The following is a 27,793-nucleotide window of genomic DNA, read 5'->3' on the forward strand; positions in this document are numbered from 1 at the left end:
TTTTTTTTCTGTATTCTATCTGTGCACAAGGGCAATACAACCTTTGCAGCTGTACGGTGTTGTGTTGTCAGTGCTTCTTACAGTGCTTAACATAATGAAAGCTGGACCAATTAGTAAACTAGGCTTTCAATTTCGCCTGGCATTTTTCCTGCACAAGTCAAAGATTGACATTGATATTGTGTGTTGTATGTATTGTGGATGATTACAATCATTTATTGTGAAGGTGGGCTTGTTCCTGGTAGGCTGGACCTATCTATGATAAGAATGTTGCACGCATGCAATTGGACGTGTCATTGGTCTGTCAAATTTTTTTGAGACTCTGGAGCTTTGCTCCGTTCTTTGAAAGAACAGTGTGTGAGTGCCTGATTTGCGTTTTTATCCAAGCCTGAACGCCACTTTTATCTTTGAAAACTAGCCAACTGAGCAGTAGTTACTGATGTTTGTGGGCATTCATGGGTCTTTGTTTTGTCTTCATGTTTGCTCGAGAGGTTTTGGCTTGTCAGTCTTGTGGCAAGAATGAGCACAGGATTGAGTATGCTTCTCATCCTGTAAATCCTATAGCAAGAGTGGCAGTTTCTAGTCCAGATTTTGCATGGAGTGATCACTGTAAGAAGATTCACACCATGTTGCATTTTCTAACTCGTGCCTACTATGTTTTGTTCAGAATCAACAGAGTGCACTTATCCCCCGTCTGCATCCGTCATGGATATTTTAGTACTCTTATCCTTCACATTTGTGCTTGTTTTAAGGTATGTTTCTTTTTTTGGCCTGAAGACAGAACTGGTATGGTGTTTTCTTTTTCTTAGAAAGGGAGGAGGGTGGGGAGGGGAAAGAACTCTTTGTTGGGCCTGCCTAACTCAGTAAACAGTTTTAAAATAAACTTTCGAGGTTTGAAAGGCTGGTGAGCATGTTGCAAAGCATAGTTTGTGACATAATAACAAGAAATGAGAAATGGGAACGGGGAATGGGAACATGGGATGGCATGGATTGCCATTCCCTTAGTCACGTAGAATGATAACCGGAACGGAAATGGGAACGGGGAATGGGTACAGTAGACTAAAAAATGTCCCTGTCACTATGGTTTGTAAGAACTTGGAGAGCTTATGAGTACATTGTCGCACATTGTTGCTCGTGATTGACGTATGCCCTCCATTAAGTCATATAATTGTGTGTTTGGTGGATATGTGAGGCTTTAATCATTATGAACGCAGGATAGGTTTCAATTATTACCCTCTCTATTGTCACTTAGCATTACTGTGATTTTTTTGGTCCATCCCAACGGGCGCTGATGGTGGTGGCTTTTGCCTTGGTGGCAGGTTAGACTCTTGCCTTTTCTTTCTCCTCTCCTCCACCTATTGCCTTGCCTTCACAAGGGTTGTTTCGAATCAGTTGCAGCACAATCCTCATTATCCTCTCCAGTAGCTCTTGGATCTAGGCTACAAATCCTTATTTGCCTCTTTTCTTGGTGACTATTGCCTGTTGAATTGGCTTGCAGGGTCATAGCCAAATCACTTTTGTCATCTGGCTTAAGCAATCTGGCATGCCCAAGCATATTAGGTAATCCATGTTAGCATTGATCTAACTTTTAAAAATGGGTTTTTCTTGAGCTTCTTAGCCCTATCATGAACCTTAGGCCATGTAATTTGAACTATAGAAATTTGCAGGGGTTGGCCATAGTTCCTCTCCACTGCTTTGGTCATTATGGCACATTTGTGGTGGCATGGTGAAACTCATGGAAGTGTCGAAGGCGACGATGCGGAAGCATAAAACACACACACACACACACACACACACACACACACACACACACACACATATATATATATATATAGAGAGAGAGAGAGAGAGAGAGAGAGAGAGAGAGAGAGAGAGAGAGAGAGAGAGAGAGAGAGAGAGAGAGAGAGAGAGAGAGAGAGAGAGAGAGAGAGAGAGAGAGAGAGAGAGAGAGAGAGAGAGAGAGAGAGAGATTGAAATGAAATGAAATGTTATATTAATGTCTTCAAAAGGCCAAAGTGACCTATGAGACCAAAAAGTTACAATGTGGTGGATCTGATACAAAGTCAGAGTAACGAAATGACAAAACGACAAAACAAATATACTATGGAATCCTGGACTGCTAGGTGTGAAATGGGGCAGAGCAGCTCGCTGGGGTAGCTAAATCACAAGAGACCCAGCATCGGTCGTTGGCGGATCTCATCAATCTCCTCCATGGTCAGTAGTCTGACCGGGCGTCGTGCATGTCGGGCCAAAGTGATCCGAATCCTCTGATGCAGCCTCCGTCGGTGCTGTGTAGTCCTCCGCAGTCGTGGGCGTCTGGATCTCCCCAGCTCGGTCGCCCGGTCGATTAGTGTGCCTTTGGTGTGAGGCGACGAGCTCCTCTGGGTGTCCAATGTCTGCTCTAAAGAAGTGTGTGATGAGTCTCTGAGACTGGCTAGCCTCTCCTCTCATCAGTCTCTCTTTGTGTCTGCGCAGCTCGAGTAGAAACAAACCCAAGCATCTCTGATCCTCGTACTGCATGACTCTTGAGAGTGGTCCAAAGCCAAGCAGTGGAAGCGGCCTCGTATCTCGTAGTAGACGGGGCAGTGGCATGCGTAGTGCAACTCTGTCTCTGGCTCCATGCCACATAGGAGGCATGTCCTGACCTCTGCTGGTACTCCACTGTATCTCCCAGTCTCGATCCGCAGCTGGTGTGAAGATGTGCGTATCTGGCCAATAGCACATTGTATCCCATGAGACAAGTGAGTGTCCATGTATCTGGGCCTCGTCACAAAACCGTCCTCTGTAAGCTGGAGAAGATGCTCTCTGTAGAAAGCCATCTTCGTGCCCAGCTCCTGTGCTGGCTGTATCCATGTCCTCCTGATGTCTAGCTGAGCTAGGTCGTGTCGGATGAGCCTGGTGATCTCGGACTGTGTAAGAGTCAGAGAGGGTGCCTCTAATGAGTACTAGAAGGGGGGCAATCTGTATGCTGAACCCATGCGCCTGAAACCATGATGTCATTTCACCATACCAGCATGCTGTATCTCCCTGCATGGCTAACTATTGAGCGGACTCAAGTGCAAGGCGGGCATATCTGTCTCTGGGAAGTTCCCACATGCGGTGTATGAGAGAGAGAGAGAGAGAGAGAGAGAGAGAGAGAGAGAGAGAGAGAGAGAGAGAGAGAGAGAGAGAGAGAGATGGAATGAAATGTTATATTAACGTCTTCAAGAGGCCAAAGTGACCTATGAGACCAAAAGTTACAATTGGTGAATTTGATACAGTGTTTGAGTACAAGAATTGAAAAACTGAAACTGAGACGAAATAGGTGGGGAGGGGTGATGGGGTGAGGGCTGATATAATGGGTTAGCTGATACAAAGCTGAAACATAGATGGATCAAATGAGATACAAATCATCAGATGAGATCCCTCGTCGGTCGCTGTCGAATCTCATCAATATCCTCCATGGTTAATACTCTGACTAGTCGTCTCGCATGTCCAGCTAGGATGGCTTGGATCCTCTATTGCCACCTCCGTCGAAGGTCCCCCGTGGTCGTGGGCGCCTGGATCTGCCTAGCTCAATGACTCGATCGATCCGCGTACCTTTGGTGTGGGTGGGATTTGAGATCTGCTGTGATTACTGCTCCACTGGCTGTCCCTTGGTTGGTGTTAAGAAGTCTGTGGTCTGTCTCTGAGACTGGTTCTCCCATGATGTCCTCAGCAAGCTCTCTCTATATCTGCGCAGCTCTAGTAGAAACAATGATTGTTGAACAAGGGTGTTCCTGCTGCCTCTTCTATCAGAAAGTGCTAGCAGTAGGTTGCTTATGTACTTGCTTGCTAAATTTGCCCTACCTAGTTCCCAACAAAAGTCACATAAAAATAATAAGTGAAAATTGGCTAAAATAGGAAAAATAGGTCAATGCATTGTAAAAATGCTCTTGATGGGTTCTAATGGAAATCTGATGATCATGCTGTGTGCAACTAGAGGATATGCATCTACTCTAAGTGCCTGGTCATGCACGGTCTGGGAACAGACTCACAAAAGTGCCAGAACACTTCCTATGCTAGGCTAACTGAACTGAATTGAACCCATGTCATGAAGTAGCTTGCCCACGTACACATAGGGTTAGATGTGTACGTGACATCCCCTCCTTTTCAAAGTGAGGTACTGGTACCGAATTGTATGGCGTCGAGGGAGATCGCCAACAACGTTTGGAATCCTAGAAAGGACTCTTCGTTGGCCCACTCGGATGCGTGGGTCATGCGATACTTGAACTTCATAAAGGTTTGCAATGCTTGCTTCTTTGGGCCGCGCCGAAAGCGACAGTCTTCTGTGGCTCCTTTGATGCTTCAACTTCGTCGATAGTCATGCGTCTATCTTCTTCAAGAATCTCTGAGGATGAAAATTCCTGAAACCATTTCCATCACAAAACCATGAACATACCCATTCCATGTAAAGTGGCTGGAAAAAGACCATCCTTTCAAAAGAACTGTGAATGCAATGCCGATGAACATAGATACGGAGTCACGAGTGCCAAACCGTTCATCAAATACACGCAAACAATGGAATCAAAATTTGTCTTTTTGATCTAAATGTATCAACTGTGGCAAATCACATTGGAAATGCCGATGCTTAATGCTCAATCCTTCTTGTGCTCTTTCAGATACTGTGTCATGCCAAGGAAGAGACATGGAATGTGAGTTCCTTGGGTGCAAACATTTCATCTTTCCATAAGTAATCCGCATACATCCGTGCTCATTCATGAGTGAATCGTGTTCAATGTACAATATGTCATACCTATAAAAAGGGATCACATAAGGACGGTGACTAAAATACAGGAAAGCATCACGAATGAAATACTCGAACAATGCGTGCTGACTAATCATTCGAACACATAATACTGGTTCTTTGGATCTAGAGTCGAGAGCCAAGATTGGTTCTTCGTGATCGATCCAATCTTCCTGTGGGGATTTTGTGGACCTTGACTCCAGAGCCAAGATCGGTTCTTCGTGATTGATTGAATTTGCAACGAGGTTAGCTTCGCTAGAAAAAGCATCAACTAAACCATTATCCTTGTGAACAATCACATCTTTTTCTTGCAAATCATCATGCTTGTGAGTAATCACATCTTGATCATGCAAATCATCATGCTTATGAGTAATCACATCTTGATCATGCAAATCATCATATGCAAATCATGTGAGTCATGCTTTGGAAAAGAAGAGATTGAGAGAGTCTCCTTTTCCGGATTCTTTGCAATCTTTGCCTTCACATTAGAAATGAGAGATGAAGAATGAACAACTTGCTCTCCACGAATGACAAGGGGAGAGTCACTTTTGGCATTGAAAGTGAACGTATTTTCCGCCCAATCAATGAGAGGGTTATGCTCACGAAACCATCGAATGCCCAAAAGCATATCACATCCTGAAATAGGAGAGACTGCAAATTTTCTGCGGAAGGACACTTGTTGAACAAGAACAAAACATCAATGCACTCTTGCGTGATGAGAAAGTCCATACCGGGAGAGAAGCCTGACATCTCGAAAGGAGATGTCTTGTGAACCTCCAAGTGGTCTCTTTCGACAAGAGAGTCACTAATCAAATCATGCATACTACCTGGGTCAAACAATATGATAAAACGTTGACCCTTTACATGACCATAACACTTAATGAGAGACTCATCAATGGGAGGATCATGAGAGACTTGGGTCACACTCGTGTTCTCATTTATTGCATTGACAGAGGAAGTGGGTTCTGTGGGTTCTCTAGAGTCATTAGATTCAAGCTTAGGAGATGCTCTTTTTATGTGACCCTTCATGTCACAATGAAAACAACAACCTTCCTTAGAATAAATGGTTTGTTCTTCTGACGTGATGTATTCTCCAAAAATTCCTTGTTCTGCCTTTTCATCTGGAGTGAGCCTAGGTTTAACAATTGTGTTAGCTTTACCCTTAGGTTTATTTGGAGAGTTCTTTTCTGAGAGACTATTGGAAGATTGGTTAGAAGAGTTACCGCTCTTATCAGTTTTACCTTTCTTACCGTTCTGAGGGTTCTGAGAAGTCTGAGAGGTACTTGTGGAAGTCTTGTTTTCCTTAGGCTTTCCCTTGTTGTGCTTCATCTCCTTTGCGAGAGTAATCGCTATCGCCTTGTTGAGATCGATTGGATCAAGTACCTCGACATCAAACTTGATATACTCGTCCAATCCATAAAGGAATGCCTCTTTGCGCTCCGCATGCGATTTGTGTAATTGAATGCCGAGCTGCAAAACACGTTTAGAGAAAGACATAACTAGCATACCATTCTGCTTGAGACCGCGCCAATCATCCTTCAACCGTGCTAGGGACTGTGGTGGCATAAACCGCGCCTTGAGCTTGTCTTGGAAGTCGGCCCAATTGAAGGAAAGGGGCGTGCCTTCCTCGGCTTCCTCTAGGTGCGCGGTCAACTGTGCCTCTTGCCATGCGTTCCAATTAATGGCATCACCGGCAAGGTACATAGCTGCCGTCAAAACCTTGCTATTTCCTGTCTTCTTAGTTGTCGCAAAATAAGCATTAAATTGATGCAACCAAGAATGAATAATAGTAGCATCCATCTTACCATCATACTTGCTGAAAGTCAACTTCTCGGTGATTGGGTTGTTCAGGGTTGTTTTCGTACGTACGTCCGGCATGCTTTTGTACCGTACGGTACATCCGTACGGAATCCGTACGTATCGTACGATTCCGTACGTGCAGAGCTTTAAAAAAAATAAATGGCCGTCGGTGTCTTATCCACCTGGTCGGATTGGTTGGGCGAGGCTTTTTATAAGTCCACCTATGCTATACCTCTTATTACCACAACAGAGAACCAGAACACAGTGACGAGTCTCTGCAGAGTGTCTGCAAAGAGACTAAGGAAGGACTTGCTGCCACCGATAAGGTTCTTTCTCCCTCCCTCCCTCCCTCCCTCCCTTTGTGTTTGGAGTCTGCAAGCCTCAAGGAGCACTCTAGAGTCCTGACCTCGCGAAAGATTGTAAGTTTTGTATTCAACTTTGTAGTGTGCGTTAATTGTGTTGCAGAGGTATCATGCCTCGTCGGCTGGAACGCCGTCCCCTGTTACGTTCCGGAACCGGAACGTCCGCCCGTTCCCGTAGCCGTTTCCCCGGTCGGCCTTGCTCGGAACGCCGTTATGGAACGAAATGCCCCGGTTCCACCGGTTCCGTGTTACTGTGGATGAGGGCAATGTCTTGACGGATGGAGACATGCTCTCTGAGTCTTCATCAGCCTCTAATGATGATTTTGAGTAGTACTTACTAGTGATTGCCCAATGCTTTGGGTCTTGGGACTTGGACATTTGTCATGACTCATTTATGCTTTTTATTTTGTTGCTTGAGCCACCCAGACTCTTTATTGAGTGACTATGTTATTTTTGTATCAGGATTTAGCATTCAGTTATGTACTTTTGACCTACACTATGCCATGTGGTCTAGACTCGATTGTAGCGGTTACTTAACTTGTGGGGTGATTTTAAGTGTTTTTTGAAAGTTGTGGCTATGTTTAAGTATTGTGCAGTGTTTTTAAACTAGATAGGTTGTATATAAATTTGAAATTCTTTGTATTTTTAGCTTTTAAAAAATATACTACGAATTTTACGTACCTTATGGCCCAATCCATACGGTACAACGTACAGTACGTATCGAACACGTACCGAATACTACATACCTTACAACCTTGGGGTTGTTGGAGTCCGAATCTTGGCTTGCGCCACTTCATGAACTACCAACATCTTTGGTTGGCTCGGACTTCGAGGTGAAAACCTGTCGGATCAACTCTTGCATGCGTAGTTCTCTCTGTGCCTCACGCTCTGCCTGTCTTTCTTCGGTCGCTAAGCGCGCCTGCTTACGCTCACGCTCCATGGCTTCCTGTCGTGCTGCTTTTCTTTCTTTTCGTTCCTCGGCCGCCAAGCGCGCTTCGCGATCCAAGGTTTCGTGTCTGTTTTGGCGTTCACGCTCCTCGGCTTTTTGTCGATCTGCTTTTCTTTCTTCTCGTTCCTCGGCCGCCAAGCGCGCTTCGCGGTCCAAGGTTTCTTGTCTGTGTTGGCGTTCACGCTCTGCGACAACGCTATTCGCTTCTTGTTGTGCCATCGAAACTTCTTGTTGTGCCATCATGCCCATCATCGACTTGACCAAAGCCTCCATAGTAGTTGGTGCAATCCGTGGCGTAGATGAGGAAGGGGGGGGGGGGGGGGGGGGGGGGGGGTGTCAGAAAAACCTCATGGTGGGGAAAATTCTTCTTCGCCACTGCCATGCTCATCACTTCCATGCGAAGTATCCATTCCGCTCTGGGTAATGACCATACACTGAAGTTGTGGGTTCTTAAGTTCACAAGGAACTTGGGGTCTTGTGGGTCTTGGTTCTTGGGTTCTTGAGGGTCTTGAGGTTCTTGAGGTTGATCTTTAGCTTGTAATCTGTGTTAGAGAAGGATCTTCTCTTTACCTGAGCTATACTCTTCCTTGCGGGCGCACCCCTTGGTGGCCTTGCGCTCACACCAAGGTTGCTTTTTCCCACCTCACGTTGATTGGCCGGCCGCTAAGTGCACGGTCCGCTCGCAATGAGTGAGAAGAGAGCAAGGGGAGGCTGACAAGCCCTTCTTTCTTGGGTTTCTAGTCACTCTTCAAAAACACGATTAGGAATCGACACATCCAAGTAGACTTGGGTTACTCATTGTCGTCGACATCGTCGGCAAGTCCAAAGCTCTGGCCATAGAGAGTGGGGCCTTCGGAGAAGGGTTTGACAACATTTTGGTGTCATATTCTTCTCTCTCTATCTCTCAGTCTCAGCACCTTCATTCACAGTGTTTATCCACTTTGTTTGTGACACTTGCACTCTCTCATTAAAGGCACGGAAGGCTCTCCCTTCCGTAAGTAAAAGGAACCTTGAGCACAGTTCTGAGCACTCATCTTGAGCAAAGTTCAACATTTACTTCCGCTGCACCTTACATTGGTATCAGAGCTTTGGCAGTGTTCTGTATCACTCAAGGAAAGAACCACAATAAATTTTTTTGCTTGTTGCGGTCGCACGTCGACGAGATGGGCTGAAATCTGAAAATGCTAATGGCTGAAATCTGCAATTCTTTATCTGCTGAATTCTGACTCTATGTCGGTGACAATGTCGATGGCAACGATGTGATGACGACGCACTGAAAACGCAGATGCTGAAATCTGCGTTTTCCGGGCTGAGTCTGCAAACTATGTTGGATCTGACCGTGCGGCGAGGATTTGCTGCGGGAAGGTGAGATCTGCGAGGTTCGGGACTAGTTCTCCGGGATCTGATTGCTAAAAACTGAAAATGTTGGTGCAAGGGATGATCTTGTCGCGAAGGATCTGCAAAAACGCTATGTTGATTGCTGATCCAAAAACGCTAGGCTGAGTGTTGTGCAGATGCAAAAACGCTAGGTGTCCTGCTGTTGTCTTATTGTCGCCGGGACTGATCAGCAATGCAAAACGCCAGGCTTGAAGATGGTCGAAAAAACGCTAGGTCTGCAGTTTGCAAAACGCTAGGGTCTGCTGGGGGGATCTTGCTGAGAAGGTGCCTGTTGAACAAGGGTGTTCTTGCTGCCTCTTCTGCCAGAAAGTGCTAGCGCTAGGTTGCTTGTGTACTTGCTTGCTAAATTTGCCCTACCTAGTTCCCAACAAAAGTCACTTAAAAATAATAAGTGAAAATAGGTCTATGCACTGTAAAAATGCTCCTGATGGAAATCTGATGATCATGTTGTGTGCAACCAGAGGATATGCATCTACTCTAAGTGCCTGGTCATGCACGGTCTGCGAATAGACTCACAAAAGTGCCAGAACACTTTCTATGCTAGGCTAACTGAACTGAATTGAATCCATGTCATGAAGTAGCTTGTCCACGTACACATAGGGTTAGATGTGCACGTGACATGCAGCAGGACGAGCCTCTCTCCGTGCTGCCAGTATGTGACGTCCCAGTCGAACAGCGTATTGAAAGAAAGGGACACCTGGATGGTATGGTGCGGAGAAAGGGTCCCTCCAAAACCACTCTCTAGGATCCCATTGCACTCGTGCCAGTGGGCAGCTCTCCCAAGCCCACAACCTCCAGTGGCCAGTCTCGAGTGGGTCAGGATCTATGACACAAGTCCTCCCGTCAATGCCCACAACTCGGATCCTCTGAAAATAGCACTCTGCCACTTGTGGGGCCTCTACTGAAACTCGGTGTAAGCGTCCCTCACCCTGTAGCTCGAAAAACAGGGAGGGTAGAGTGTCTGAGCAAGCCCGAACTGCGATGAGAATCTCCAGTGGAGTGAAGGCCCCCATCCATCTGGGCACTGCAGACTCGAGAGGTGTGAGCCACTCAGCTGGTACCGCCTCTGTGATGTCCTGACACATGCTCTGCACCCCTATCATGCCCTGAAGCTAGATGCCTTTAAGCTCCTCTAACAAGCCTGAGAGTTGTAGCCAGTCACCTAAAGTGCGCGCTGGACCCTCTGCCATGGAACCCCAGGAAACATGAGGCCTACTACCAACCAAGTGGGGGATTAGCCACTAGCTAATCCAGTACCTGTGCAAGAGGCTCTTGCCTTGGCAATCACGCATGAACCCACACAACTGTACATTGGTCAAATGAGAAGCCCACTTGAGGGGCATAACATAACTGCTCGTAGGGGAGAGAGAGAGCAGCGTGTAGCGTGCAGGGCATCACTCCTGGCACCGCACTGTACATAAGAGGGTAAGCAAGCATTCCATAGCTCTTAACCGGTGACAATCCACATGAAAATCTGAAAATGGCGCCCCCTTTGCTGATAACCAGCTCTCCCAAAGTGGCAGAATTGCTCACAGAGTGACACCTCACTCAGTTTCCGACTTTGGCCAACGTGGCTAAAAATATCTCAACTGGTGCGTCGGTTGACTTGGCAGCAGAGCAATAAAATGTTCCCCTTGTCATTTCAGAGCTAATGACGCGAACACATTTTCAGGTCCAAAATAGCAGTTGTACATGCAAGAGCTTGCTGGAGTACCCCTATGCAAGCTTGTCCACGGACCTCCTATTGTACTCCAACAAGTAAGCTGGTGCCAATCTGTCATGACGTCGGCTTCAAATTCATTTGACAGCCAAGCAGATGCAAACATTTGCTTGAAGTAAACCCAAGTGGCGGGTGCGTGTCCTTGCATTAGCAATATCGTCCACTATGTAAGCGCATTGTCCTTTAAGAAAGTGGCAGCTTTTCTTACTTTAGAGGCCTCTGTGAAATTTCCTCCTGCATAAGCTGTATCAAACTGCCGGAGGAAAGTGAGAGCCTTTGCTTTATCCTCGAAGCCACTGAAAGTGCTGAACTTTATAGCTGCACCATCTTCTTTGTAAGCTTTCGGCTTCTCCAGTGCTCCCAAATTGTCATACGGATTAGTTTGCAACATGGGCACTGTAGTAGGCATGATTGGCACATCTTGGCCATTAGCATTTTGTGTCAGAGGTGCAATATCTGGCTGCTGTCTAGAAAAACCAGCCATGCCAAAATGACCCTGTGGCACCCCAAACTGGCCCTGGTTGCACTGAAAACCTTGCTGCATGCATGATGCTACCATGCATGGGGTTTGGCATCATGCCTTGTGTAACAGACTTGGACACTCCAAGTCAAGAATTAATCACGATAGCACTAAATAACCACTTCAAAACAATTCACAGTTCACAATAGATTTGCACTGGCCCGGCGGAGTTCCGTGCCTAGAGATATTGGCCCCAAAGACTGGCGCCCCTTTCGGTACTTCTTTATGTATTAATCAGTTCAAAGTACAAGGGAGTGGTTAGGGTTTCACTCTCAGACTCTGCGTCCAGATGCTCTGTAGAGTGTGCGCCCTCACCACTTATTTATTGTTTACAAGGGATGCCAAAAGCAGAGCCCCAAAAGCTTCAGATCAAAAGCCTAAAAATAAAAGCAAAATCTTTTTCCTCTCTCAAGCTCTCTTGAGCTTTAGGAAAATAAAGCAAATATTCTCTCTCTCTTTCTATCTTGAATTGCGTAGAGCCAAAAAACAGCCCACGCAATTCAGCTAGCGTAAATTTGGGAAGATTCCGTACGGTGCCACGTCATCATGCCAGCGCTTTTTCCGGGATTTCAGCTTGCTGCCCCTTCAGGGTTAGGGTGAGGGTTTTTACTGTTTTTAGGATTTTTGGCAGATTTTAGGGTTTGTAGGTTTTAGGGTTAGGGTTTCCAGAATTAGGGTTTTCAGCAGCAGTCAGGGTTAGGGTTTCCCGCATGCTCTCGGGCAGACACGTCATCACTTTGTGAGATACCCCCCTCTTGAAAGCATTGTAATCGCCCTCGATTACGCCTGCAAAACAGACAGAGGCCATAAACCATCTTAGCAGACATTGATTGTTAGTACCTACGTACTAGGAACACACATCTAGCACATGTACCAATTGACAGTCACATCACACGACATCACTAGACATCACAGGACATCACATGACATTCAACATTCATTCGGATCTTAGACCATGATTTATTGGCAATGTAGCTAGCAATCGTATCTAAATCCAATCGGGACCTCATCCGATTGACTAACCCCTATTGCAACCATGTGTATTCGAGATCAATCAGACCCTCTTGTGCATCCCACTGTACTAGATCTCCGGCCAAGCTAAATTCTGGGTTCCATTTGGAGTAGACTATGCTAAACCAAAAGCATCGAGGTAAAGTTTCACAATCTGAGGAGTATTTGCCAGGTCCTCCTCCTCCATCCACTTTGCATCCAATGCAGGATAGTTCTTGAACTTAACCAAGAACCGCCTTCGGCCTTTACCTTTATTCTTCGTATCCTTATGTGCCAAATCTATTCAGGAACAAGGATCTCCTCGTTTTCTTCCACTTCGGGTTGCTCATCAGACTCCCCATCATCAGGCAGATCACCTTTAAAAGGTTTCAAGAGACTCACAGGACATGCATTGTGAATCCTCCAAGTATCAGTCAATTTTAGTCGAAAGGAGACATCATTTATCTTTTCAGTGATCTGGAAAGGTCCGTAGTATCGCATACTAAGCTTTTTTTGGAAAAAGCCTCTCCTTTCCCTTTTTCTTTCTCAGGCGTGCCTTCTCAAAACGTAAGAGCACCCAATCATCCTCTTTTAATTTCAAGTCACGACGATGGCGATCCGCTGCCTTTTTCTGTCGTTCTTGAGATTTCTGCAAAGTTTCGCGAACCTTGGCAAAAGCCGTATCTAAGTCTCGCGTATATTCATCCGCTTCAAAAAATCTTATCTTTCGTGTTTAGGAAGGGTGGAACCTTCGCAGCACTTTCAACAATCTCAAATGGCGCCTTCCCCATCGAAGAGTGTATCGTGTTATTGTAGGCAAATTCCACCAAAGGTGAGTACTTTTCCCATTGACTCTTCTGATTCAAGATACAAGACTTCAATAAATCTAAAACCACTGAATTGGCAATCTCAGATTGCCCGTCAGTCTGCGGGTGGAACGATGACGAGAACTGCAACTGCGTGCCAATGTTCTCTCAAATTGCCTTCCAAAACAAACTCGTAAATCTGGGGTCTTTGTTGGAGACAATCGTCTCATGCATGCCATGTAATCTGAAAATCATCGTGACCACTCCGTGTTCTCGGGAGATAAAAAATGAAATCCATTGCAATACTTTCCCAGGGGCGGGTGGGTATGGGTAAAAGGCTGTAACAATCCCTGTGCTTTATGCCTGTCAAACTTGACCTTCAAGCATACTAAGCAACTGCGCACAAACTCTTCCACATCCTTCTTGAGTCTTGGCCAAAAGAAGTATCTCTCAACCCCTTTCATGGTGGTAGCAATGCCGCGGTGACCCGTAAAAGGTGGACAATGGCATTCAGTCATAACCTTTTTCCTCAACGGCTGTGTAACACACAACATAGTTTTTCTCATCAAGTAGCCATCCCGAATGGAATATCCCGCTACTGTCTCCCCATCCCGTATCCGTGTGAAAACGTCTGCAAAATCTGTATCTGTGGCATACTGATCGATCATATCCTCGAAACTCCTATGATGTATCGCGGAAATAGCCAGAACCAACGGCTTCCGAGACAAAGCATCTGCCACTACATTCTTCTATCCCTGAACATGGACAGTTTGGAAGTGAAACTGTGACAAGATGTTCGCCCACCGCATCTGTTTTTTCGAAAGCTGCTTCTGTGACAAAAACTAGCGCAAACTCTAATGGTCTGTAAAGACAGTAAAATCCGCTCCGAGTAGGTAATGCCGCCACTGAGGAAGAGCATGGATAACCGCCAAAAGCTCTTTCTCATAAATCTGTGCTGTCATCTCCGGCCTTGAGAACAATCGGCTCTCGTAAGCAATGACATGGCCTTCTTGCATTAAGACTGCACCCAGAGTACGACCACAAGCATCACAATATACTTTAAATGACTTCTGCAAGTCCGACAAAGTCAAAACTGGTCCTGTAGTCAATTTCTCTTTCAATGTCTGAAAGGCAGTCACCTCTGTGGGTCCTTACGGGAAAGGGACTCCTTTCTGTGTCAAGATATGCAAAGGGGAAGCAACCTCTGCAAACTTTCAAATGAATCGCCTGTAGTACGAAAACAATCCCAAGAAGCTTCTAACTTCATGGACGTTCTTCAAATCTGGCCAATCACGGGTAGTCTCTATCTTGGCCGGATCCATTTGCACTCCTGCTGCTGAGACAATGTGTCCCAAAAAGTGTATCTTTGGTAGGAAAAATTCACTTTTCTTTGCATTAATCACTAACTTGTGATCTCGTAATGCCTAAAAGACCTAAAGCAGATGATCTCTGTGTTCTGCCTCATTCTTGGAGAAAACAATGATATCGTCAAAGAAAGTGCCAAAAATAGCCTGTACTCTCGAAAAATCCTGTCCATCATCCGGTTAAATGTCGCAGGATTGGTTAAGCCAAAAGGCATCACCAAAAACTCAAATAACCCAAAAGTCGTCCGAAAAGCTGTCTTGTAGACGTCTCCCGTCGCGATTATGATCTGATGATATCCACTCTTCAAATCAATCCTGTTAAAGCACGAGGATCCCTGTAATCTGTCGAGTAAATCATCGATCCTAGGAATGAGAAATCTGTTCTTGATGGTGATTTTGTTGAGAGCTCTATAATGGATGCAATCGGCATGAGTGTGGAGAAAAATCTTGGCGTTCTTTTGTTCGGGTCAAAACATATTCAACCTTTATCCATCGTTCAGTTCTCTTCCAAAAGAATGAGTAAAGAAACTGAAGTTCATCAAGTACAATCTCTGAGCCCTTCATTTGTCAAAGTCGCTTTCTCGGCCCGGTAGTCAACCACGGCGTAGTTCTTGTGGTACCAGGGGATTTCGAGTAGAACGTCACTTGCGTGCCCTGAACACCCCTGTCATTGCAAACGACGTTTGCCAATGCTCCCCGTAATGGCAAAATCCCGTCCGGGTGCCACTCGAACTACCTCCGCCTGTGGCCTCAGCCTGTCGAGCGTAGTTCCAAATCGAGCCGCCGATTCCAAGTGAAAAGAAGTTGGCCTTGGCTCCTTCAAAAGAGCTTCCCGATCCTTCACTTTGCCCCAAAAACGGCAAAGTTTGTACTTTCATTCATTTGATTCGGTTCAGGTCCCACGCCATGTGATACAAGTTCTGCTTCTTATCTGCCTTTTTTGCCACGTCTCTCAGCTACTTTAGAACTTTCTGGCCTTTCTTCGTCTTGTTCATTCGGTGCCTTGTTAGGGCACTTCACGGAGATATGTCCATGTTCCCCGCATCGAAACCACTTGCCCTCTCTGATGAAGCGAGCTCTCTCCTCAGGAGTAAGCTTGGGTCGTGCATCCTTCTTTTCTGGGTTGCTCTTTCTCTTTCTACTGTCATTCGCTGAAGTCTGTTCGGCTCGTTGTGTCATGACCTCATCGGTGGGGTAGGTCAGACTGCCAGAGTGAATGGCAAAGCCCCGTTTCCCATGACTCATCGACTCCTGAATAGAAGCTGACTTTTGTTCCAAGTAGTGATCTCGGATCTCTGTAGGTAGACCCAAGGTAAACCACTCAATCTGATCTCTGAACGAGATCTTCTTGAATGAAGAGGTGGGTAGAAATGAGCTCTAGAATCTCTCGCATTAAGTATCCACTGTATCTCTCTTGGTCATCCGAAGATGGTTCCAAGCAGCTCGTATATCGCGTTCATACTCTTGAGTCAACCAAGAAGAATTAAAAAGCTTCTTAAATTTCAGCCATTTAACTCGTGCAATCTTGTTTAAAAGAAGCGTGGACCACCAAGTTCGAGCATTCCTCGTAAAATAAGAGGCAGCTCTCCGAATCTTGGAGTGCTCTGAGTAGCGTCCTCCCGCAAGAGCGATGTCAAACTGCTGTATAAAAGACAAAGCCTTCGAAGCATCTTTATATCCTGAAAAAATGTCAAATTTGATCGACTGTCTACCTTCCTTAAACTCTCGGACTTTCTTGCTTTTATCTTCCAGAAAGTCATACTGGTTGGCTTTATAAAAGTTCTTCTTGTTCGCATAAAAGTTGCCGTCATCAGAGTCTGAACTGTTTGTAGACGAGTCCTCTGTAGAACTGTCACTCACTGGGCGAGATTTAGACTTCTTTGCCTTTTTCTTGCCCTTTCCGAAGCGTTGTTTCTTGCTTCGCTTTTTGCCTTTTCTGTCTTCTTCGCTCGAATCTGAAGAGCTAGAAGAACTGGGTATGCCTTCAAATTGAACACGCTTCTCCTATTTCTTTGCTTTATCAAATGTCGATTGACGACCCAAATAACCCGGGAAGTCAATGCCTTTCTTCTGCTTTTTGCCGTGTTTTTTGGCTTTGTTCTGCGCGTCAAAAAGCTGAGCAATCCGTGCATCAACCACCTCTTCTAATTCCTTCTCTGGATATTGCTTGTGAGCAGAAGGTTTCTTGAGAGCGGGTTTCGGGGGTGGTGTTGTGGTTTTCTGCCACTGCTCGTGCACTTCCTGAAAAGAAGTCTCGCTCCTATATTTTGCCAATTTCGGGTCCATCTCAAAACTGAGCATCATCTTTGTTGCATCGCCGATCAATTGACGACGCTTCATCTCTCGTTGCTCCGCCTGAGTAGGCCGAGGCGGGCCATACTCTCTGCCGGAATCTTCGTTGTGATCCTTGCCCGCGTCTTCAGATGCAGAGGGAGTCGACTGATCCTTGCGTGAAGCCATAGCTGCCACGGAAAAAAAATTGGGGATCCGATTTCCTGTAGAAGAGAAATCGGCTGTGCTCTGATACCACTGTAACAGACTTGGACACTCCAGAGTCCAAGTCAAGAATCAATCACGATAGCACCAAATAACCACTTCAAAACAATTCACAGTTCACAATAGATTTGCACTGGCCCAGCGGAGTTCCGTGCCTAGAGATATTGGCCCCAAAGACTGGCGCCCCTTTCGGTATTTCTTTATGTATTAATCAGTTCAAAGTACAAGAGAGTGGTTAGGGTTTCACTCTCAGACTCTGCGTACAGATGCTCTGCAGAGTGTGAGCCCTCACCACTTATTTTTTGTTTACAAGGGATGCCAAAAGCAAAGCCCAAAAGCTTCAGATCAAAAGCCTAAAAATAAAAGCAAAATCTATTTCCTCTCTCAAGCTGTCTTGAGCTTTAGGAAAATAAAGCAAATATTTTCTCTCTCTTTCTATCTTGAATTGCGTAGAGCCAAAAAACAGCCCACGCAATTCAGCCAGCGCAAATTTGGGAAGATTCCGTACGGTGCCATGTCATCATGTCAGCGCTTTTTCCGGGATTTCAGCATGCTGCCCCTTCAGGGTTAGGGTTTTTGTTGTTTTTAGGGTTTATGGCAGATTTTAGGGTTTGCAGGTTTTAGGGTTAGGGTTTCCAGAATTAGGGTTTTCAGCAGTCAAGGTTAGGGTTTCCCGCATGCTCTCGGGCAGACACGTCATCACTTTGTGACACCTTGCATACCCCAAACGCTGTTCTTGGCATGTACGGCTGACTTCCAGGCGCATAACCAGCCATACTTTGGAACACTGATCCACCCCCGAAATACCTAGGATGTACCGTGGGTGGTGGAAAAACTGGGTGCATAGCCTGGTATCCAGTTCCCTGTCCATTCAAGACAGCATGCGGGCTCTGAAAGGTGGCGGGCAGAACTGGCATAACCTGTGGAACAGCCACCTGTTCAAGCACGGGAGGAAACTGTTTTGGAGCCCTTGACTCCGCAACACGCGAGGTGTTCTCTATCCTGCTTAGTCGCATGAAGTACTTGGGCTTGAGCCTCAACAAGCTCTGTACGCGGTGTAGGTTGCCTATTTTGCTGTTGCACTGGTGGCACTTGCAAGAATTCCATAAACCTTGGATTCTGCACCAGTCGCGAAAAGACATTCACCGTGGCAACTAATTGAGTCTTGAACGCAACATCCTCAAGTTGCCCAGTCATAAAGCCCTGTACTACTGGAGGGACATTCACAGATAGGAGGTACAAACTGACGTGGCCGTGAGCTCTCGCCAATCTCGAACACCATAGCAGTTTCGTGTCTGTCCTTCGAAGAGGAACCCTCTTCCATAATGCCCTTCCCTTTGTCGGCCGTAGTGTAATCCCGTGTTCCTGTACTCTGTGTCTTTACCCAAAACAACCGAGGCTCACTCTTTGAGGAAAAAGTGATTGATGTTCTGGCACGGAACCATGAAACCGGCCCGTGGGGCAGTAGGCTTTGGCTTTCACCCGAAATTCTTTACTTTAGACACGCACACAGAGCACTTTGCAAAGGTAATCTGCGACGGGAATTAACACTTAAGCACACGGCTCGGGAGCTAGAATGCTCCGAGCAGACGCCGACAACCTGTAGGCCCCAAAATTGGCGCCCCTTTCGGTATTTCTTTATTCTTTAACAAAGGGAATACAACCTGTGATTTCCTACAAGCTGTCCCGCATAATCCGGGCTGAATTCCATCTGTTCTGGCCCGATTTCGGTAGCATAACTGTTCTAGGACGCTTCATAGTCAGTATACCCACGCAATAGATGACTTCCCCGACGCATACGGACACTTTGCAAAACCTGGCGAGAATCTGCAGCACGCTGAGTTCTCTGTTTTCTGCCCCGAAAATGCGCCAGATCACCTCTACAGCGGTCCCCTCGCCTCCCCGAACCTCCTGGGGGTATTAGGGACCGTTTAGGGCCGAAACCCTAAACCTGCAAAAATACACAGCAGGCTGTAATTCCCTGTTTCGGGCTTCGTTTCGCGTGCCGGTCGTATCCGTAGCAACTCCTCGAGCTCCCGCACCTGTAGAGCTACTTGCCCTTTGAATCGGACGAGATTTCTTACGTGAAACCTCTCCGAATTCACCTGTACACCTGCGGGGGATTGGCCACTAGCTAATCCAGTACCTGTGCAAGAGGCTCTTGCCTCGGCAATCGCGCATGAACCCACACAACTGTACATTGGTCAAATGAGAAGCCCACTTGAGGGGCATAACATAACTGCTCGTAGGGGAGAGAGAGAGAGCACTTCGTAGCGTGCAGGGTATCACTCTTGGCAGCGCACTGTACATAAGAAGGTAAGCAAGCAGTCCATAGCTCTTAACCTGTGACAATCCACATGAAAATCTGAAAATGGCGCCCCCCCCTTTGTTGATAACCAGCTTGCCCAGCTCTCCCAAAGTGGCAAAATTGCTCACAGAGTGACACCTCGCCCAGTTTCCGACTTTGGCCAACGTGGCTAAAAATATCTCAACTGGTGCGTCAGTTGACTTGGCAGCAGAGCAATAAAATGTTTCCCTTATCATTTTAGAGCTAATGACGCGAACACATTTTCAGGTCCAAAATAGCAGTTTCCTAAATTTTAGGAGATGCTTCCATGGCACTCACACGGGTCATCTGACCATCAATCACCACTGGAACCACATCTAAAAATGCAATGTCGGCCAGCTATTAGGTGATTTACACTCGTAGCCCCACCGTGGCTAGCCGTCCGGCCTAGACTCTCACTGTCCGCCTCATACCATGCAACTCGGGCATCGGCATTTCTAGAGGGGTGCTTGTAAACAAGTCAAATAAAATTTTACCAAAAAGAAATCAACAAGTAAAGTTAGTTGCCATAGACTCGTGACAGCTCATCTCCCCGAATAGGGAGCGCTAAGCCACCTAGACCAACCTGCTATGAAACCAAAAACCTGCTCATCGCCTCAGCATAGAACAGAAAGAGGAAGGGGGCAAGAGGGCAGCCCTGTCTGACCGAACGTGTGAGCATGAAACGATCACCTCTACCTCCTGACAAAAGTACCTGATTGTGTGCCCGTCTGTAAAGAGCTGACACACCTCTGATCCAAGCATCTGAGAAGCCCATCTTGCGAAGAGTGCCCTCCAAAAAGTCCCAATCAACTCTATCGTAGGCCTTCTCAAAATCGAGAGGAAGCATCACCAGATCCTCACCACGGAGACGCGCGAGGGCAGAAGCCTTATAGAAAGTAAAGTGTTGTCAAGGATACTACGCTCCTTGACAACACCTGTCTGTGTCCCATGTATAATGCTCTCTAGAAGTGGCTGTATCCTCAAACTCAGAGCCTTGGCAAGAATTTTGTAGGATGAGTTGAGGATGGTGATGGGCCGCCATTGTTGAATCTCATCCAAGGAGCCACCATCCTTGGAAATAAGGTAAATCAGGCCCTCACTCGTGCTGTCAGGCATCTCTCCTGTGTGCAGGATGTACTAAAAAGCGTTGCAGAGATCTGAGCCAAGCAAGTGCCGGTACTCCAAGAAAAAGCTAGGAGTCAAACCATCGTCACCTACACAGCTACCACGGGGAAGTGCTCTAAGGGCTACGTGTAGCTCCTCTAGTTGAAGAGGCAGCTCAAGCCTCTGGCGTGTCTGCTCAGTCACAAGACAAGGCCTCTGTGCCCGCACCTGCTTTCTGCATGCATACTGACGCTCTGATTGAGGCTCTGCAGACAGCAGGTCGCGGTAAAAGTCAGTAACAACTGCACGCATGTCCCTTGGCTCTGAAGCAACAGACCCGTTAGGCCTCCTCAACTGGCTGACCTTGGCATGCGCATGTTGGGGCCCCACTGTCTCAAAGAAAGCCCCTATCACTGTGTCACCCACCTTGGTCCACTGCGATGCTTGTCGATGAAAAGCAAACTCATGGCGTCTCTCCTCTGTGCTGGCAAGCTCCTGGCGAGCTTGCTACAACTGCTCCTCCAACCAGGGACTGTCTGGATGCTGCTCCTGCATCCTCTGCAGGGAAGCAACGTCTCGTCGGAGACGCTACTCCTCCTCTATCACTGCAGCTTGGCGGGCCGTAGACTCCTGGAGAAATAGAGCTGAGCAAGTCTAGAGGCCACTCTGTCAGCAGGAGAGTCGTGCATGTCTAAGTCCTCTGTCCAAAGAGCCTGCACTCGCTCTCTGAGCGCAAAGTCCAGCAAGACCCTCTTTGGGATGCCTAGCATTGTGCTCCCCTTCCTCTGTCTATTTGTCACTGTGAGAATCACTGGTGAATGGTTTGAAAGAAGTTCCGACCAAAATGCAAACTGTCCCACCCAAATCACAAAAATGGTCGCTAGTGTAGAAGCGATCTATCCAAGATAGATTCACTCCTCCCACTCTGTAGTCCGAGCGAGAGAACCAGGCTGTTTGGGGGCCTCACAAAGCTAGAATGTTGCCACACATCATAACCTCTCCCAAGCTGCCAACTCAACTCCATGCTCTGTAGTGTGGCTACCTCCAATCCTGTCCAGAGGGGTCCTCCAACATGTTGAAGTCACCCCCAATGCACCATTGCTCTGCTTGCGGCAGAGACTTTACAATGTGAGACCAAAACTCTGCACGTGTACTCGCCACATTGGGCGCATAGATGTTCAGGAAACCCAAGAGGCACCCTTGAACTTGCATAGTAATCCACTGAGCCCTGCCAGGCACAATAATACCTTTGTCCACAATGGCCTGCTGCCAAGAGTCCGCAATAGTCATACATACCCCTCCCTAGATGCCACCAAGTCCAAATGCAATTGACCAAAAAGTCTCATATTGTCCACGCAAAAAGCTGACCACAACGTCTAATGCGGCTCTCACACAGATGATGCTCCTGAAGCATAAGAAGGTCAATCTCTCCTCCCACAAGGCATCGTTGAAGCTCTTGACGCAGTCGGCCCCTCTGACGCTGAAACTGGGGCCCACCTAATCCGTGCACGTTCCATGAGACAATCTCATGGGGAGCGAGAGAGAACTGATGCCAACAGCTAACCGTGCTATCTTCGAGGCAGGCTTGGATGGGGAGTAATCCGCATCCGAGCGTCCCCGAGATAGGCGAGACTGCAAAGAGTGTCTAGCCCAAACCCAAGTAGAACGAGCCGTGCGCAAAGCAACCTCCTCTGTCCAGGAGTCCTTATGTATGTGTACATAACATGGCGGGCTCTGCGTGTCAGCAAGGAAGTGAACCACAATGTGTTAGCAACATCGTGCTGAGTGTAGAGGTGTCACAAGAAACTTGGCCAAAGGCCACAGAGTCTGAACCAAGTCTGTAACCCCTAGGTGTCCCATGTGATGAGAGAACTCTAGGGCCTGTGGCTGCAGCCACTCCAATAGTGAGTCTAGAGTCCACTCAGACTGGTCCCTGCCGCATAGGGGAAAAGAGAAGCCAACCGCTGAGTCCAAGACCTCTATCCCCCTAGCTGCAAGGAACAATACATGAACTTTGAAGCAAGCTGCCTCAATGTTTGGTGAGGGGTCACCGAGAAACCGTGTAAAGTCATACGCAAAGAAATCCCAACGACGTCGAATGTCGAAGCTCGTCAGACCACAAGGAACTGCTGCAAAGGGGGAAGTCTGTACCAGAAGAGGGGGTCGCAAAAAAGGATGTCCCTCTCTCGCCAAGTGACTCGTGGCAAAAGCCCTGCCAAGAGATCTCCTAGCAGTCGAGGAAGGTCTTGCCCCTTGGGACGGTGGCGGGGATGGAGCGGGAGGAGATGTGGGAGGAGGGGGGGTCGAGGGAGAAGGGGGAGAGGGGTGGCGTGGGGGAACGGCAGAGGGAGGAGGTGGAGGTGGAGGGGCAGAAGAGGGGAACTCGGGGGGAGGAGGGGCTGTCGAGGGTGAGGTTGAGGTGGAGGCTAGAGCAAGGACCTCGTCATGCTGAAGAGGGTCGAATCAATTCCGAGTGGGAACCCACTGTTGCTGGGCAGGAGCCTGGGGACCACTCTGAGTGCCAGGCTGGCGCGGTGGCCCCTGCCGACGTCGACCACAAACCTGCTGCATACCCTCCTCCGCTGGAACCCCAGGCTCAAAGGGTGGTTCTGCCTGCGTACTCTGTGACTCTGTCTGTCGCTGCTGGCCAGCCCTTGAAGGTTGGGGCTGTGGGCTTGTGGTGTAGGTTGGGGTCTCCTCCGTGGATAGGCCTTCGCAAGATGGCCCATCTGCCGACAAATGAAACACTGATTCGGGAGGCCCGAATACTCTACGCTATGTCGGAACCAACCACCTCTTACCCGAGGTAGTAAGATGACCTTCGGGAGAGAGTGTCTTCCCGAACCAGAACACGTATTGTGGGGATATCGGCCGCCTTGGCAGCTATGGAGGCTGCCGTGCGAGGTGTCTCCAGGACAGTCCCAATCGCTGAGCCTATCTTGGAAAGGAGCGGAAGGTACTCCCTCCTCAAGCCAGGGAAGCAGACTGAGATGGGCAGGTCTGCCTCCTCGACAGGAACGTCGATAGCTGGGTCGAAACCGTGGCGCCAGTGTCGAAAGTGTGCTCGAACTGCACGGATGGCCAGGGGGCTCATTACAATGACCTTGGACGCCATCTTGGGAGTCTCAAACTCTATCTGGTAGTAGCCACGTCCGAGAAGCTGAACATCGAGAATCTTGCCCACCTTTGCGAGGAGGCGGGCCTGAAGGAGATCGCGCACTTCCCCTTTGCTGGGTCTGGTGCCGAGAATCTTGCAAATAACAGAGGTGGCCTGAAGGTGCGCCACCTCTACCTCTAAGCTCGCTTGCTCTGTCGGCGAGAGAGCAAGTCGGATGGTGGGTTCTGCAGGGTCGGCGGGCTGCAGTGGAGTCCCTCTGTGGCGGAGCAGAATCCTCCATCTGTGTCTGCTTCTGCAAGGGCGAACGGAGAGAAGTCGAAGGCGACGAGAGTCAGAGCCGCTGTGAAAACAGTTCTGTCAGCAACAGAGACTCGAGGCGGAGGGGATGGCACAAGCAGGAGGAGCGGGGGGAGGGGGTGAAATGACGGGCAGGGGCAGTGGGAAAGGAAGGAAAGGGGGCAGCGTGAAAAGGGCGGAAGGAGCAGCGAGGGGCAGCGTGGGAGGGGCAGCGGGAGAGGGTGGGAGGGGGGGCAGTGTGTCGGGCAGGGGCAGCGGGGGGAGGAGGCAGCGCGGTGGGGCGAAAGAGGAGGGCAGCGAGGGGCAGCAAGGAGAAGGGGGGGAGGGTTGGGCTCAACTGGCGATCGCGGGCAAGGCAGGCGAGGCGCAGGAGCAGCAGCAGCGAGCGTGGAAGGTATTCCAACACACGGATAACTTGAACTCCAACACACAGGTCCAAATCATATGTAGGGAGCACTGTTTGCCCCTCAGCTGCTCACAAGCCTCGGTCGAAGCTAGTTGTGGCAACATCCACCGGATTAGAGGTTGGAGCCCTTGCCAGTGTACTCTCTACCACATCGGCTGACCCCCTTGTCTCCTTACCTGAGTCAGTGTCACTGCTTCTCTCATCATACTTGCCTTTGCCTTCGTCCATTGATGAGTCTTTGTCTTTGCCTATAGATCTGCAATCTCAAGACAAATGACCACGCTTTCCACAGCTGTAACAACGGCTAGTGGACAAATGCTCGAAATTATCTTTGCGATACTGTGGACCATTCTAAATTATCAAGAAGATTATTGATGTCTCCTACTAACCGAATCTACCCTCCGACATTACTGTCCATCTTGTGTTCCACATTAGCCGCTTGAAGGAGCGTTGGGGGGATAAGATGAACAAGTGGTTCCTCTGGGGAAAGTTCCAAGTTTGGAGGATACCACTCGTTATATTCCACTCGAACCCAAATTGGTTCTTGATCACAGGGTCAAGCGGTCTCGAAAGACTTCTTAGCCCGAGTATTTGATCAAGTGCAAGCATCAACCTGAGTCAAGCGCTACTTGGGAATTAGTATGCTCATTAAAGAGTTGCTTCCCCGGAGAACAACAATTAAAAATGTGGGAAGTGTTACGTCCCCGTACATAAGGATGGGTGCGTGAGTTATGTCTGGCTAGTGTCAATTGACTCCGCGTGAATGCACCCTTAGTTGAAGGGAGGTTAACAAGGGTCCTATAAATAGGTTTGAGGTCTCATTTCTAAGACATCTTGTGTCATCACCACACTTGGCCTTTGACAGCTCTACCCGCACTGGAGCAAAGGGGGACCGCAGATTCATTGTTGTTGGCTACAACACTCTTTTAGAGGGATATCGACTTTATCATCCATAGAAAAAGGAAGTTGTACTCAGCTGTGATGTTGTCTTCGATGAGATTTTACCTTCAGAGGGGGCTTCCGCTCCAAGTCTTCCAGGATGACCCTTGATTTGCTGATTCTTGGAGACCCTGATTTTGATTTGCCTTTTGATGAGCCCTCTTCTTCCACCCTCGTTCCTCAGGCTTCGGAGAAGAATGCACCCATTCCCAATGATGCAGATGAGAGTGGTTCTCATCATAGTGTAGAGTTTGAGTCAGATATACCATTAGCTCCTCCCCGGTAGATCCGAGATCTATTGGCCGCCCGGTACGGAGAGGTTGTTTGCTCGCAGTTGCAGACAAGTTCATCACCCAATTCATCCTTTTCCGCTGCACCTTTGACAATGTTGTCGTGATTCGCTCTGCAAATTGCGGGATGTTGACGTGACAGTTGTGTTAGCTTTTTGGGTGCGTGTTTTGAAAGCAGCGACTTGCAAAGCTTTTGGGAGGCCATGTTTTAGCAGTTGTTGCTTTTGGGTGCCAAAATTTTTAGCGTTTGCTTTTGGGCCACAATGCCCTTAAACATGTGTCTTGTTGCCTTGGGGGTTCTCTCTGGCAAGTCAGTGCATGGTTTCACAATTGCAGAGAATGTCTTCGTTGCAGTTGTACTTTGTGACTTATTAACATGAAAGAAATACCGAAAGGAGCGCCTGATTTAGGGGCTAGTGCATGTGGGTTGAGAACTATGCTCTTATGTGGGTTGACAACTATGCTCTATCGTGTCTCGACTTCAATTGTTTGAGTTATCAGTTTTTAAGTTCATATGTGTTTTGGTTGTTGATTGGCAGTGGCTTCCTGGTCACAATGGGTGATGGTAGATGCTATTATCTAGGGGAAGTGGACCTCGAGTTACTATGCCAACTGCCATCCGGTAAATGATTAATTGTAGTGTGCACACACACTTAAAGGGTTTTTGACATTGTTCCTACTGTATCTCACAAACTTGTGGTGCATTTGACCTGAGAATTGAACTGACCTGTTTCCCTAGAGGCAATACATGCTTGTGTTGCCGGATGCCTACCTGTGTGGATGAACTACCATCAAACGCATGTACAAATTATTTGTGCAAGAGGGAGCGTATCTACAAGGGGGTTCCAAAACTGGGAATGACAATACGATGGACTAGTCCGGACATGCAGATCTTGCGAACAGGCTCACAAACTAAATCCCTTAGACCCTGAAGACAAACGTTGGCTTGAAAGATGTAGTAGTAGCATGTCTATTTGGCGCATAGAGTCATGTGTAGATGACATTTGTTTGTGTGAACAATTTTAACAAAATTGCCGGAATTAAATCCCTTGAACTTAGTAGACAAACCTTGGCTATGAAGATGTAGTAGTAGCATGTCCACGTGTCACATAGAGTCACGTGCACATGACATTCAGCCCACACTCCCTTACACGTGCTCTTGGGAGATATCAGAGCCACAAGAGGGAGGGGGTCAACAGAGTATGCCAATCTTCCCTCAGAGTGTTATAGCCTGCCCGAGTTCTTGCACTGGCTCCCCTTGTGTTCACAGCATTGCCTCAAACCTCTCAGCTGATTCTTTTCCAATGATTTCAGCAACAAGCAGAAACTAATCTTTGTTTGTTTATGTGCAGAAAAGGTTTGCCTGTTGTATATTCATTGATAATGTTTCATGTGTAAGCATGCCCTCGAATGGTATTGTTTCATAAATTATGGCAGTATCTCCCAGGTTCTGTTGTTTAATGTACTACCACCACCACCACCAAAAATAAAGGAAAAAGAAAAACATTTTTAATTTTTTTTAAAAAACTTGTCAATCGATTGGTTTCGCTTGCTGGGCATGGTATCAGAGCAACTGGCTCTCCTGTCAAATATTCCTATAAACTATTTGAGAGATTCCGTCTGTGTATGTGAGGTTTCTTCGCTGTTTGGGCACTGGTCAAATAGTTCTTATTATATTGAGGACCCATGGTGCCATCTGGGGACGTTCGGTTGTAGATTGGGCTATAGTTTGCCAACTTCTTTACTTTTATTCACCAGAGTGACTGTGAATGCTTTTTGTAGGTGAAATTCGATGTGGTACGCCTTCAATCACTTTCTTGATACGTTGCATTGAAAATATTTAATGTAATCATAGTAACATGGGATGCCCATTTTTGGGCTTCCCATTCCCACTGCCCCTCCTGCTTTCCCCGTCCCAGCACCATCCCCTCGTTTCAAACCCATTGCCTGTAATCCCCATCCCCGGTTCCGTGTCCCAGTTGTTTGGGGTGCATCCTATGTGTCTATGTATGTAGTAAACCTTCATGGCAACATGATTTTGCCAAGCAGGGCAGATCTGGAAGTACAGGACTTCACGGCTTTTTTGGACTTGTAGAGGGCCCTAGTAAAGACTGATCTGAATTGCTCTAAGTTTTTGTTTACA

At 47.5% G+C, this 27,793-nt stretch overlaps 1 protein-coding gene across 1 annotated transcript; it reads left to right on the forward strand.

The window, feature by feature from the left end:
- LOC147423243 (uncharacterized) lies at window positions 1–27,583 on the forward strand. Its single transcript, XM_086501101.1, has 2 exons — window positions 1–749; window positions 26,190–27,583. Exons 1-2 carry the CDS (start codon window positions 453–455, stop codon window positions 26,211–26,213), a joined length of 321 nt encoding a protein of 106 aa, XP_086357227.1. The 5' UTR covers window positions 1–452; the 3' UTR covers window positions 26,214–27,583.
- Window positions 27,584–27,793: the final 210 nt, after the last annotated feature.

This window comes from Adiantum capillus-veneris, chromosome 26 (genome assembly GCF_014529385.1).
Source record: "Adiantum capillus-veneris isolate H3 chromosome 26, ASM1452938v2, whole genome shotgun sequence".
In the NCBI taxonomy this organism is placed as follows: Eukaryota; Viridiplantae; Streptophyta; class Polypodiopsida; order Polypodiales; family Pteridaceae; genus Adiantum; species Adiantum capillus-veneris.